General features: G+C 38.8%; 1 protein-coding gene across 4 annotated transcripts in view; it reads right to left on the bottom strand.

Annotated features, from left to right (window-relative positions):
* The window catches only part of sbno1 (strawberry notch homolog 1 (Drosophila)), a 127,957-nt gene that overhangs the window by 90,306 nt on the left and 22,506 nt on the right, over window positions 1-15,145 (bottom strand). For 2 of the 4 annotated variants that reach the window (XM_078227105.1, XM_078227106.1), the window contains exons 3-6: window positions 6,986-7,280; window positions 6,036-6,074; window positions 3,682-3,785; window positions 1,103-1,196 (exon numbers count right to left, since the gene is read on the bottom strand). In XM_078227105.1, the coding sequence (XP_078083231.1) occupies window positions 1,103-1,196; window positions 3,682-3,785; window positions 6,036-6,074; window positions 6,986-7,280 (532 nt within the window). The remainder of the gene's footprint in view (window positions 1-1,102; window positions 1,197-3,681; window positions 3,786-6,035; window positions 6,075-6,985; window positions 7,281-15,145) is intronic. The other 2 variants (XM_078227107.1, XM_078227108.1) reach the window with 1 other exon arrangement.

Genomic DNA, 15,145 nt, shown 5'->3' with positions numbered 1-15,145 from the left:
TAGGTTCGTTGTTGAACTGAATGCAATTAACTAATAACTGCTTGGATAACTGATATTTTTTAAAAATCACATGGCAAAATAGGACTTGCATTTAGAAAATTATCCTGTCATATTTGGGTCACTTCACTAAAAACCATAAAAAGCACAGTCAGGCTATATTATTATAGGAAGCAACATTTCAACCATGAGCCATAAAGAGAAACGGGTAACTTTTGACATTACAGGTGTTTCCTCTTTTTCAGAAAAGTGCGCATCCCAATGGTTAAATGTAATTTTTTACTGACCACCAGCTGTATGTTTCCAGAATTGTTCTTATTTCAGTTTTCCAGCATTATGTGCATAACACTGGAAACATTATTTGTGTCACAAATAAGTTTACCTTAACACTGCAATGAAGTTACTGTGAAAATTACTGACATATTACTAGTATACAAGGCTATGGACCAAATGCTGGAAAATGGGATTAGAATAGTATCATGATGTTACTTGTCGGGCCTGCTGGGATTTTCCAGCATTTCCTGTTTTTGTTTCAGATTCCAGCATCCGCAGTATTTTGTTTTTATTTCCATCTTAACACTCAGAGTTTGCAAGAACACCAGGTTCATTCCCCATGGTAATGCCTCGACCAGAGTCAACTGAATTGGCTCAATTTGAACAAAAGCTCGACAGTTAACTGGCAATGTCTCTACCAATCAGGGTCTACTTTCCAACCAATCTGCACTCCCTTTTCATGAACCGCTGTGCCCTTTAGTATTGGCATTCTCACAAACTGCCCTGGTGAGTGCAAGATGAAAAGCCTCAACAGCATCTTTTTTTTCAGCAACACTAAATATTGCCCTTGCTTACATTTAGTTAATTTAGAAGTCAGAAACCAGTTATATCAAAAGGCAAACAAAACTTAGGTTATAAAAAATGTGCCCAATGTGAACGAAATTCTATTTAATATGTATTACTGACTAATCTAATTTCCATTCACTCAACTGCAATTAATTTCAGTGGAATTAGCTACTGCAGACAAATTCAACCATGTAATTCCTAATGGAGCAATTATAACTTGAAAACAGACAGACAACTCAATTTAATTTTGAGGAAGCAGGCTTACATTTCATTGGCATATATTCAGCATATGTGTCTGCATGGCCCAATTCCTCATCATCTTCCTCCTCGGGCTCCTCTTCATCTTTCAGAGGTAATTTCTATGAATCATTTGAAATAAGAGATGAGTACAAGCTGAATCCATTTTTTTTAAGCTCAAGAGCACCGAAGTAGAGCCATTTGATAACATCCAGAGAAATTGTTACGTGAAGTGAAACTTTCAGTTGTTGGGCTGAAGAAAATGTAAGTTATTTTGAAAAAGTCTGAAGTTTTACATGCATCAAATAATTTGGAATTGCCTCCCACCAAGGAGTGCCAGTCAAGACGTTGCTCAGCAAGGGAGTTGTGCACATTTTAGATACAAATGCACAGCACAAATTTTGACTTCAAATTGAATGTCATGTTTTAGTGAAAAGTTGCATTCTCATTCACAAACTGGTACGAGAGTGAGGGAGGGGAAATCCCCATGCATGTTACCAAGATGCTCTTTTCTGTAAAGAATAGCAATTCGTCAATTGATAGTGATTTCTGTCCATTCCCACTCACAGACTTTCTATAATGGAAAAAAAGCCACATAAAAGATTGCCAATACTGGTTTCCAAAAGATTTTAATGAAATTTTGATACCATCTGAACAAATCAAAATAAACAGGTTAGAGATGCCTGCAGCTCCTTCAATTGAGTGAACGGAGGAGAGGTGCAAGGAGGCCAGAAACTTCAAAAGAAGTTAGAAGGGTGGAAATGCTGCTTTGGTGATATACATTACTTTGTGGGAATGCAAAATTAAAAATGTTTTCAATAACGTATGTAATCAAAAAAGCGTATACTACGAACAAAACAATATCAAGTGGTTATCCATAATAGAATTTACTCTAATTTTACAGTTCATCGATGCCTAATTCAGTTTGCAAAGAATTACAAATATACAAAACCATCCATTAACAGTACATTTGCTTCACTTGGTGACGAAGTTAAAGCATCATTGACTCCAACATAATTAATTTTAAGTGGGCACTACATTTGTGAGCCAGTGCATGAGCACAAGGATCTCTATACAATAAATGAATGTTAGACGCCACATACAGCTTTAGATGGAAATCTACTGATCGTTAAGTAAGCACTCTCAATAGAAGCGTGCTTAGAAGTGTCCCTTGTTCGATTGTCCCAATTGAAAATTTGAAGCAGAGGCAGATAACAGGCAAAAATTGTTCAAAATTCTGAATAAAGGTACGTAGCAGGGGAAACTGAGACCCCTGCTTAAGCAGCTTTTAAACCAAAGTAGGTTAGTTAGGGGCCATGTGTCTGGGGACCAAAGGTACCACGATGTGCCTCCTATATGCCACTGCTGCTTCACAGCTCCAGGGACCTGGGTTCAATTCCCGGCTTGGGTCATTGTCTGTGTGAAGTTTTGCACATTCTTCCTGTGTCTGTGTGGGTTTCCTTCGGGTGCTCCAGTTTCCTCCCACAGTCCAAAGATGTGCAGGTTAGGTTGATTGGCCACACTAAATTGCCCCTTAGTGTCCCAGGATGCATTAGGTTAGAGGGATTAGCAGGTAAATATGTGGGGATATGGCCTGGGTGGGATTGTGGTCGGTGCAGACTCGATGGGCCAAATAGCCTCTTTCTGCATTGTAGGGTTTCTATGATTCTATATTATGCAAAGATACTGTTTATTGACCATATATAAAATGTACTTTTAACAAGTATTGTAACTTTGAAATGTAGTTTTAAAAGTATTTGTCAGGTTTGGTCAAAAGCAATTGCCCCACAGCAAAATGGGAAAAAGTGAAATCAAACAAACTGCATGCTCTGGTAACAGTAGGATACAGAATTATTAGAGTAAAGTCCTTGCAGCTAGAGATTATGAATAGACGCGTTTAAGTACTAATTGCAATGAATGGAAGTACTCAGCTTTTGCTGATAAATGTATGGCCAGCTAGACAAGGAAAGTGACTCCTTATCAATTCTCATGGTCTGACACCAACCTGATGTACATAAGCAGGTTGCAGAGTGATAGAGGAAGGATTTATGGGTCCAATTAGCCAATGAATTCCTAATTATGCCAGGAGGTAGAATGCTACTGGCTAAGGTAAATAATGTTTACTAATGTAATTGGGCTATCCCATCTGTATGACAGATTGAGCAGGGAATACAAAACCTTCTAAAATAGTACATCGATTGTGCTCACGTGATCTAACTTTAGAGAGAAGTTGGAATCCTTCCTGCATCACTCTCCCAGCAAAAGCTGAGTACTTCCATTCATTACGTATTGGTCAAATAAAGTCTCACAATACCAGGTTAAAGTCTAACAGGTTTATTTGGAATCACGAGCTTTCGGAGCACTGCTCACCTGATGAAGGAACAGTGCTCTGAAAGCTTGTGATTCCAAATAAATCTGTTGGACTTTAACCTGATATTGTGAGCCTTCTTCCTGTGCCCACCCCAGTCCAACACCGACATCTCCACATCATGGTCAAATAAAGACATCTTTGAAATCAGGACACCGAGTTCACGAGTCTTTGCATTTAGCTTAAGTTTTAGCAATACACAGCCTCAAATGAAAACCCCTTCAACAAGGTGTATTTACCGGAGTTGGAGAAAAGCTTCGCATTTTGATATCTTCATTGACCCATATCCGAGTCACTTCTTTACTCAATGATTCCTTCCTTACAACACCATTGTTCAAGTCAGCTGCAGATAAAGTACAAGTGTTTAAATTCTACAAAATCTAATAATAAGATATTGTTAATGGTACTTGCAAAGTCAACTCTTAACATATGACTATAATTAAACTGATCAATAATAATGCATTTAGTCAGAAACCTTATTAGCCCTTTGATTGCCAAGAGAAGACTCAACCTACAAGTGATGAATTTTTTGGACTGCATGCAGAACGACACTTGGGATGAAGAGCTCGTCAATTTTGAGTCAAGGTATCAAACACTAACAAAAGCAAAAATACTGGAAACATTCAGCATCCAAGAAAAATGTGTTAAAATTGGAGGTCAATGATCGTTCATTAGCTCTGATGAATGGTCATTGTTCTGCAACATTAACTCTGCTCCTCTCGTCATAGATTCTGCCTGACCTGAGCGTATCCAGCAATTTCAGTTTTTATTTCAGATTTTCAGCATCCACAGTATTTTGCTTCAGTGTTATGAAAGTTCATTTACAACTTTAGAAATTCCGCACACACATCAGAGATCTGCACTTGTATTTTATTTCTGATTTGAATGACTGGCTGCTCCATTCTCAGCACATTGTACCGAAGTTAGAATACGTAAAGTGCAAATTCAACACCAATCAAAATTCACAATTTTTATAATCCTAATCATTCTGTCCATTTCAGATAACTAGAGATGCTAAACTTACACCATACTACCAAGCATTCAAATTGATAGGTAGCAATAGGCTTAAAGTGCATTAAAACAATTTGTGCACATACTACTGTCTGCCTATATTTGCCTGTATTTTTGGCCATTTTGCTTTGAAATTTTAAGTGTTTGCAATCTAAGCTACATCTACATGAGAACATACAGCATGTGCCTTGGGTGACAAGGACAGGATAAGCCATGATCCTTTTGCCTGACCGCTATTCAGCACGTGCAGTAACAGTTCAATACTTGATATTGCTCAATTATAATGCCCAGAAATGTTCAGATACTCTACCAACACCTACTGTCCATGTCCAGAGCTCAACCAGCACCTGGGGAATTGTTCTTCAAAGTGAGTAGATGCCTTCAGGAGAGGAGCAAGATGGGGGAGAAATTGATCAATAAATCAATAAATTGATTGAGAATTATGTTTTAGATTGGCAGTTCCTCAACAATGGAATGATCTAGGTAGGAGAGTCCAAGCTTTCCCTCTTTGTGACTTGCACTGTTCATATCACGTTGCCTGGACAGTCACATTTCATCCATGATCACAGAAATCTGCATGCATCTCAATCTAGCAATTTTTATAGATCTTGGTTTTCTGACTTCAAACTCATCTTTCCAAAAAGATAAACTCACTTTAAACAACAGCCCTCTCCAAACTTTCAGGGCTGCACACAAAAGTGATTTTAGGTGGAACAAAACATGCACATAATTACAAATCTCAATGGCATCATGACTTTGGGCATTTTTTAATTCATGTTATCTATGTCACTCAGCTGAGCACTTGAACATTAACTTTAATATTGTTAAATGCCAAAATTAGATTATAACTCTGCTTACAAGCAGTCACAAGACTGCATTCAGCCCAATTAGCCCGTATGAACGTTCTATGCATGGACAATGCAGCCCAACCAGTCTGTGGTGGTGCTTATGTATTGCCTTGTTTCCAAATCATTTTAAGTGTGCTTTCTTAGTTATCTAAGCTATGCTTACAGATTGAAAAATTGTTTCCATCACTAAGTCTGGAAGTGCATTTCACAGCCTCATAACTAGGCTTGCATTATTCAATAAAACATTTTAATACACACTTTTCAGGTTACTAAATGTAGCATACAGCATGTACATTCTGAACAACTAAGTGCAAATAAATGGTTATGTCCAATTAATTAGGTCAAGTGTACTTCACCCCAACACCAATGTGCAAACACACTATTCTATGAGAGTTGCATGTATGCAAAATGCCAAAAAGTGACACCCAGATAGAGACAAAGTGAGAATTGTCAGACACCAAAAGGAATATAGCAAGTATGCTCCTGATAGTAGATTCAGGAGGTGGCTAGTGTGAAAATAGTAACAACTCCAACTTTAAGCCTGTAAAAGCATTTTCTTTCTTACATGCAATTCTAATTACCACAAGAAGGTAAGCTTCACAATGAATTGGCTTGCTTTCTACAAGTAACATAATGCAGCTAACTGCAATTAAGTTGGAGATTTCCCACCATAGAGAAATGAAACGTGCACCCATCATGTGTATTTCTGTGGTTTCATGGCACTATTACCTTACCTGGTTTATTCATCATCTTAGAAGTGAGTAGTACAATTTCTGTAAGAAAGTTAATTAGGAGAAAAAGTTTCTAATATCCAGTGCTAGAAATTCTCTTGCAATATTAAGTAGCTTGTGTTTCTTTCAGTTAATTGGATAAGCATGAAACCAAATAAAAGCTACATAAAAATAAAGATGCTCCAGTCATATTTCAAACGGAACTCATTTGCTGTGGATCGCTTCTGAAACATTTTCTGCACCATGGATTGCACAATGTTTTACATGCACATATCGAATAGCACGGTCCTCACTTATGTTTTGTCTACATTACTTTTTAATTTTGAAAAGACAATCAACGCAAAGGATCTATTTACCATGCAAGAACATATAGCCTCTTCACAATGAACTCTTGAATGGCATGCAACTGCAACACAGGCAAGTGATCCTGGAACATGCATCAGCCTTCACACAAAGAAAATGCTGCTGTGTTGCCTCGTCATTTTTGAAAAAACATGAATGTGCACATCAGCCAGTGTGCAAGAGACATATGCAGACCTTCAAGAATTATAGGAAAGGTGGAGGCTTAACTAACTTTCACCACTTGAGGGCTTACACATTCCAATGTCAGTAAACCAAAAATTCTAGTGCCACGTGTTAATATTTATCAAATATACTATTCAAACTTGCACATACAGTACTAAATTTAAAATAAATCAGCCCAACCATTGTACCTTTCAAACAAATTGTTAAATGGCAAATACACCAATGGCACCTACCTGTATCCAATTCAATTTGTCCATTCAATTCGTGGCTATAAATGTTTTACAAACTAAACAAATCAAAGCTAAAGCAGATGCTATGTGATCAAAAGAACATTTAATCAAACACTTGTACTGTGTAGCATTGATATCCCTAAAACTCTATGAAATGTACAATTTCAAATAAAATGGAATTGAATAAAAATAACTTACTGGCTGCTGTTGTAATGGGCTGAACAATATTGGACGGTGGCTTCATTTTCATCAGTTCAGACAAGCTGTTGCTTTTAAGTAAGTCTTTAAGCTGTATCTGATCCTTGGTTGATGCTGTGGCTACAGTTGGAGCAGCTGTAGATGATAGTGCAAGTGAGCTGGTCTGAACAACCTTTGCTACACTAACTGTGGGACGAGACGCTGCATTAGCAGGTGCCTTTGTCACAATTAATGTTGTTCCCAGGTTTGGCAGCTGATTCAGCTGATTTAGCACAAAAGTGGTAGCTGTTGGTGGCTGTTAGGGGGAAAAAATAAAATTTCAAATTACTAATTTTATGTTACAAATAGAATAACTAAAAAGACTGAATAGGCTGGGGCTTTATTCTCTCAAAAGAGAGAAGACCAAGGGGTGACCTAATAGATGCCTTTAAAGTTACAAAATGGCTCAAAAGGGAAGAGAGAAGATGTTATCATTTGCTCAGGAGTCTAAAACTAGATGCTATAAATAATTGCTCATAGATACAATAAGAGAAGCTTCTTTAGAATGAGAATATAGAACCTGTTGCAATGAGTATTTGAGACAAAGAGCAGAAATTATGCATGGGAAAGGTAGATAAGTACGGGGGGGATATTAATGGGCTATATTGATATGGCAAGATGTAGTGGGTTAGAAGGAGGCTTCTGTAGAACAAACACTAACATTGATCTGTTGGCCCAAATGAGCTGTTTCTGTTAAGGTCTTTGTTTCCCAGTTACATAGAAAAGGTCAGAAACAGATCAATTTTACCACTTTATTCACTAACAGTTCAAAAGGGAACACCTGGCATCTATTCATAACAATTCTTTTTGGGTTGCAATTCAATAAAATGAACCTGAGATTATATTCAAAATCTGAAGACACCCAATTATTCCGAGTCCAAGTTCAGACAAATATGACAAAGGACAATCTCCCCGTGTGTGAGGATCCAGTCTGTCCATGGGAGAGAGGGTCAGTGCTGAGCTCTGTGAAGGAGTTCATTGTATCTCAGTGGGACCCAGTGGGCAGCACGGTAGCACAGTGGTTAGCACTGCCGCTTCACAGCTCCAGGGACCTGGGTTCGATTCCTGGCTCGGGTCACTGTCTGTGTGGAGTTTGCACATTCTCCTCGTGTCTGCGTGGGTTTCCTCCGGGTGCTCCAGTTTCCTCCCACAGTCCAAAGATGTGCGGGTTAGGTTGATTGGCTATGCTAAAAACATTGCCCCTTAGTGTCCTGAGATGCGTAGGTTAGAGGGATTAGCGGGTAAATATGTAGGGATATGGGGGTAGGGCCTGGGTGGGATTGTGGTCGGTGCAGACTCGATGGGCCAAATGGCCTCTTTCTGCACTGTAGGGTTTCTGTGATTCTGTGACAATGTTGGGGTTCCGAGTCAGAACCAGAAGTTACATTAGGAAGCCAAACTACCCCCCCACCCCAAGATTTATTTTTTGGTATAAATGTGAGGAAAAGATACTTCCTTTGAGGAATGATTCCACTGACAAAGTAGGGATCTGTTTTTATAGTGAAACAAGATTTAATAATAGTTTTATTATAACTAACAAATGAAGCAGCTTAACCATTAACAGTTGAACAATATTTAAAAATGAAAGGAAGCAACTTTAATTTCTAACTTACTGTTTCAGTTCCAAATAAGCAGCTTTCCTCTTAAATACTTAAAGGCTACTTTAAATATAATTAGCAATCTCAAATATACTTGCTATAATAAGTGTGGACTGCCCCGAGTTTTCAACGAGATATAAAGCTTCCGGAAGCCTGTAAAATTCTCCTAACCTCAACCAGAACAGTAAACTCCACCTCCTTTCTGCAAAAGCCTCTTTTCTCTGTTACAGACCCAGGGCTGCACATAAACCACATCATCCCATGACCCTGTCATTCACTCTAATCCAAAATGCCAGGGGAACTTAAGTAAACAAAAGTCCATTAACTCTACTTAACATAACCACTTGCAAGGTTGAAATGGATAATTATCCTGCTCCCAAAATCTGAGCTGCATTCCCGGCAGACATACCGACTGCCCGATTGGCTGTGTCAGAGGATTGAATTTTTAAACATAACTATCATCACAGCAAGGATTGAGCTGCTTCCTTAATCTTTCCTTGGAAAAGGAAGGAATTAGAAGTAACTCAGCTCTACATGTAGTTTTCTTCTGCACTGGAATCAAACACAGCACATTTGTGCGAACATCACTCTGCAGTCAGTATGCAAAATTCCACAAAGACTAAGAGATGCACATCTAGCATAATCAAATCCTACTTCAGCTTCCATCAAAATTTCTTCATCGCTAATGCTGAGAGAAAGGCATTTTTCATGGGAATAAAATGCTTTAAAAGAATGTTTGACATGAAACCCAAGGAGAATTTCTGGACATCATGATCATAACCAAACAGAAAATTGTATGTACATACAACATAAAGTACCTAGTACAGATGGATTGGTACTTTGCTCCAGCTACATATTCTTCTGTTCTGTCGGCTGCATTTAAAGGGCATAGAGATACCAACCAGGAGATTAAACTGCAGTCAAGAGAGAAAATGCTGGAAAATCTCAGCAGGTCTGGCAGCATCTTTGAGATAAAAGAGCTGACGTTTTGAGTCCAGATGACTCGACAAAGCTTTGACAAAGGGTCATCTGGACTCGAAACGTTACCTTTTTCTCTCCTTATAGATGCTGCCACACCTGCTGAGATTTCCCAGAATTTTCTCTTTTGGTTTCAGATTCCAGTATCTGCAGTAATTTGCTTTTATCCAATTAAATAGCAGTCTTGAGGGTTCACCACCAATTACTCTATAGTTCCATAAAGACCATTCCCCCATTCACTGTAGTGGCAATCGTCAAAAGGTGCAGGACTCGAGATCAACATTTGTTCCATAGGATGCATTAATTGGTCATTTTATAACAAATCATCCAAACATTTTAGAGAAATACTTGAAATAAATGATTTGGTATGCTTCCAATAGAATAATGCACAGTTAGCAAATTTAGACATGAAACTCATTGAAAATTAAACATTAAAAATTAGATACCAAAAAATGCAGGTGTGAACTACACTGAATAATTCAATAAAAATACACCATATAACAAGGCTCGAGCAACATTTGATGATGGTTTTTGGTCTTCCGAATCTACAGAACACCAAATTAGATCACTTGAGCGCAAATTGTGTTTCATTTACTTATTTAAATTTTAAACAGAAGCTTGACAACTCAAACTGCTCAAAATATTGCACTTTCAAGTTATAGTAATGATCAATAATGTGTTAGGTTTCAAAAAAACACAGATTTAATTAAAGCTAGAAATTAAATTGTAGTTTTGTTTGGGAACGTGGTGATGGAAGAATCAGGTTCAATCAGAAACCCACATGGGTGCCAACAGCCATAGCTCTGGCCCAACTACATGTAATCAGTTTTGTAAATGGGATTCTAAAATATTGGGTCAGAATGGTAGAGAGAGAGTATCTTGAGCTACATTATCAGGAGTAATGATTTGAGACCTTAAAGACAGGCTCTTTTCGAGGTAACCAATGCAATACTTCAGAATTGCCTGGTGACCAAGTACACACCGACTGGCTTGGGCTTGCAAGAGGTCATACCATCTTCAGTCATCAAAAGTAGCATAAATTTTAAAAGTGAGGAGAAAATATCAAAATCTTGACTTCAAAAAGATTGATGTGCTTTAAGTTTAGATCCAGTATGTAAAGATTTGCCATTTGAAGTTGGATTAAAACATCAACTTATTCAGCTGATAAACAGCACCAAAACCAAAGAAACAGATGGTGCTATTTGTGGGATCTTTGTGTGCACATCAGCTGCCACATTTGCCTACATAATAATGACCACATTTCAGAAAGCAATTCACCAGCTGCAAATCAGTGGACATGAAAAATGCTACATAAATGCAAGTTTGTTCTTACTGTTTATTCCTTCCAAGGAATTTCATCTTAGACATATGTACACTGACCCTTTCCAGTACTCCATTAAATAATTCAGCCCTTATTACAGCAGAAAAATGGTCAACAACAGGAGAAAAAATGAGATGCCTTTCTGATGAACAACTAACCAATGCCACTTTTCAATACTCAAAGCAAAATATTCAGGTTCCATACATCTCATCAGCACTCTTACAAACGAGCACCTCACCAAAGTTTATTAATTTAGGAAGAAACTAAGAAAACAACACCAGTGCCTTCGGAAAAGTGACTTATTAATTTAAAGCATGGAATTTGCCTCATGTTTTTAATTCCTTTTATTTGCTATCTATTTTTAGTTCATTTCATGGTAATATACAAAGTACATGCACAGAAGCACTGGTATATCATTGATATAAACACGGGACTTCATTCCTACATAGTCAGCTCTTTTCTCTCCTTATCGATGCTGCCAGACCTGCTGAGATTTTCCGGCATTTTCTCTTGTTTTCCTGGAACTTCATGTCTGCCGAATCCCTCAAATCAGGTTTCCAAACACACGCCCCCCGCCAATGTGCTAAAACAACAGTTAGTCTCAAATGATATTCTATGAAACTACAGCACGGCAAACTTCCCATCATTCTTTGGGACTAGTCTGCAGCCACTGACAGCTGATCACCTCATTCTTCTCCAATATCTATTCACCATTCTCTAGCTGGATGGGATTGTCCTCAATAGGTTTCATTCTTATTTAATCATAGCCAGAAAATCACTTGCAATGTCTCTCTTACACCATTACCTCTGGGGTTCCTCAAAGATCTATCCTTAGTTAATTCCTCTTCTACATGCTGCTCTTCAGTGACATCTAAAATACTGGAGGTTTCTGACGTAGACTGACAACACCCAACTCAACCTCACCATCACCTCTCAACTCCTCCACTGTTGTGAAGTTACTGGGACTGCTTGTCCAACATCCAATACAGGGTGAGCGGATGATTGCTCCAATTAAATACTGGGAAGGCTGAATAATCCACGTCCGGGTGAGTGCCTCCATCCCTCTGCTGGCAACTGGCTGAGGCTGAACCAGACAACTGACAACTATACCATCATATTCAGCCTTCAGGTGGGCTACCAACCACATATCCATGCCATTACTATGAATGCCAATTTCAACCTTTGTAATATCGTTTGACTCCAACCTGCCTCAACTCTGTTGAAACCCCCCCCATCATTCTGTTACCACAAGAGTTGACTATTCCTATGCACTGCTGGCTGATCTCCCACTTTCTTCCCTCCATAAACCTGAGGTCATCCAAAACCTGGTGACGATGCCCTTACTCGCACCAAGCTCTATTCACCCATCACATTCACGACCTAAATTAGTTCTCAGTTAAGCAACCCCTCAATTTTGAAATTCTCATCCACATTGTCAACACCCATTTCCTTACCTCCAAGTGTAATCAATCTCCTCTGATCCTGCAGCCCTTGAAGATAGTGATCCTCTAATTTTGGTCTCTTGAACATCCATGATTTCTACTGTTCCAGCCGTATGCTCAGCTGCCTGCAATTCCATCCCCAAAACCTTCCACCTTTCCTTCCTTCTTTATGAAACTCCTTAAAACCTATTTAACAAGCTTCTGCCATCTGTAGCTTAATGTCCAATTTTATTATATAACGCTTCTGAGACATTTTATTACATGACAGGCGCTATATAAATAAGTTGCTCTTGTAATGAAAGATTGGCAGAGAGCAAAATACTACACAACCCCAACATAAGAACCAATCATTGGGCTTAAAAAATACCTCTCTCTACATTTTAAGCATTGCTATACCCACCAGTCTCAGACGCCAATTTCATGGCAGAAAATGGCCCAGGTCCCACACCAAGTCCTAAAGAACTGATGGGCACTAACTGAAGATACAGTAAAACCATTTGAAGCATTCGACGATATTCTTTGTAGAAAAGGACTAAATTCATACCCACTCCTAAATACATAGGATTACGTACAAATATATACATGTGAGCTCCACTATTATATAACACACTACTCAGTCCTATTCTTCTAAACACCAACATAGAGGTTGCAGCATATTTGACATGGCATGACAACATACACAACCAGAAAGCAGCTGCAATTCATTTGGCCAGTTTCAAAACCCTGTACTGCATTTTACTTGCATTGCTATTCACCATATGCTTGACAATACAACTGAATTGATTGTGACGATGTCAACCAGTTAGTATAATCGTAATTCAATTGAGTTAACGTCCCAGGGAATGAGTGTATTTGTTGCACTTTAAGTTGCTAGTTCCACACTGTACTCAGATACTATTTAACCTTCAACTACAACCATCATTTTTAAGAGTAAAAATACCAAATCAAAAAGGAGATAAAACAGTTGAGAGGTGATTTAAAAACATAAAAGAACAGATCTGAAGTCAGAGGGGAAACAGGGCACAGCCATTAAGGAACATAATTTGAGCATGTGGCTAAAGGTGCCAAAGACTAAGGCACTGAGGATACAGGTACGGTTTAGTCACTAATCCTGAATTTTCTGTGGCGATACTTAACGTGGGTAGGGCATAAGAGCACTAATGGAGCTCAATAAACACAGAAGAGATAGGCAAACAGTATCTATGGAATACAAGGAACAGATTGGAATAATTTGGAGATTATAAATAAGTTGGGGAAGCCCACAAGGAACATGCCACAGTAGCTGACAATGAAAACATCAAAGGTGTGCACGAGGGCCTCTATCGTGATGGGTTGAGCTTAATGGTGTAAATGCAAAGTTTTGCAGTTTTGTAGTGGTTTCTCTTAGTGACGAATTAGAGATGCGTTCAAAGCACAGTTTGGGGTCAAACAAAACATGGAACTATACTTTTGGTTCAGCCCAAACAAATAATTAGTGAGGACACAATCCACCCAGGGTGAGAAGTTTTATTACAGGAGCCCAAAATAATGGCATGGTCTCGTCAAATGTTACGTTTAAGCTCTGGTTCAACCGTTAGTCCACATCAGAGAAGTAACCAGGGACTCAATTGTGACTACAGCTGCATTCTGGGCAATAGTTAGACATCCATGGGCATACTTCAATGAGATTGGTCCCAGATTCAAGTAGTGTTGCCACTGGGGCATTTAAAAATGAAGAGGCAGTGGCTAACTATGGAACTCAATGACAATTCCAAGTTGGGAGGCAAAGCTACTACACAATCTTGTGTTATTTTGGGGCAGCCAAGAGGAACCAAACAGCAGCACTGCAACAGAAGAGGCACTCTGAAGAATGATGTAATGATTGGACAACAGCAAATGCAGAGGGTTTGAAAAGGCAAGTTGGGCTAAAATGCAAAAAGTCAATAGTGGCATTCTTGAGTTCATCTGAATTTAATCAGCACAAACTCATGCTAATAAGGGATTTTAATAGGAAATCATGAAACAGCAGAGCATACAGCTAGGTGGCAACACATTTAAGAACCATAGAAAGGATTGGGAGGGTTAGGCATTGCCTGCTGGTTCAGAAGATGGAGGTCTGGGTTTTTTTGAAGAACTGTAACATTTTCTTAATTTCAAATAATCAGCAGCCATGGATAAGCAAGAACAAATGGTTCAACCTTCCAAACTAAATTAGTTTTACATGGTGGTTAAGAAAATGGCTCCACTGAAAATACTAATCTAAAACTCAAAATTCTTCATCAGTTCATTTTGTAGATGGACGAGGTGTATGCAACTGTAACAAAAGCACTAGATGCTCTTTGCTGGTATTCTTGCACTGATGTTGTGAAGCCGGCATTGGACTGGGATGGACACGGTAAGAAGTCTCACAGCACAAGGTTAAAGTCCAACAAGTTTATTTGGAATCACGAGCTTTTGGAGCACTGCTCCTTCCTCAGGTGAGTGGAGAGTTGGGTTCACAAACACAGCATATATAGACAGAGACGCAATTGCAAGTTAATGGTTGGAATGTGAGTCTTTTCAGGTAATCAAGTCTTTACAGGTACAGACAATGTGAGTGGAGAGAGGGATAATCACAGGTTAAAGAGGTGCGAATTGTCTCAAACCAGGACAGTTAGTAGGATTTTGCAAGCCCATGCAAAATGGTGGGGGTTACATGTAGTGTGACATGAACCCAAAATCCCAGTTGAGGCCATCCTCACGCGTGCAGAACTTAGCTATCAGTTTCTGCTTGGCGATTCAGTGTCTTGAAGGCCGCCTTAGA

The sequence above is a fragment of the Mustelus asterias genome, chromosome 13, assembly GCF_964213995.1.
Source record: "Mustelus asterias chromosome 13, sMusAst1.hap1.1, whole genome shotgun sequence".
Taxonomy (NCBI): Eukaryota; Metazoa; Chordata; class Chondrichthyes; order Carcharhiniformes; family Triakidae; genus Mustelus; species Mustelus asterias.
This window is presented reverse-complemented; position numbering and strand designations above follow the sequence as displayed.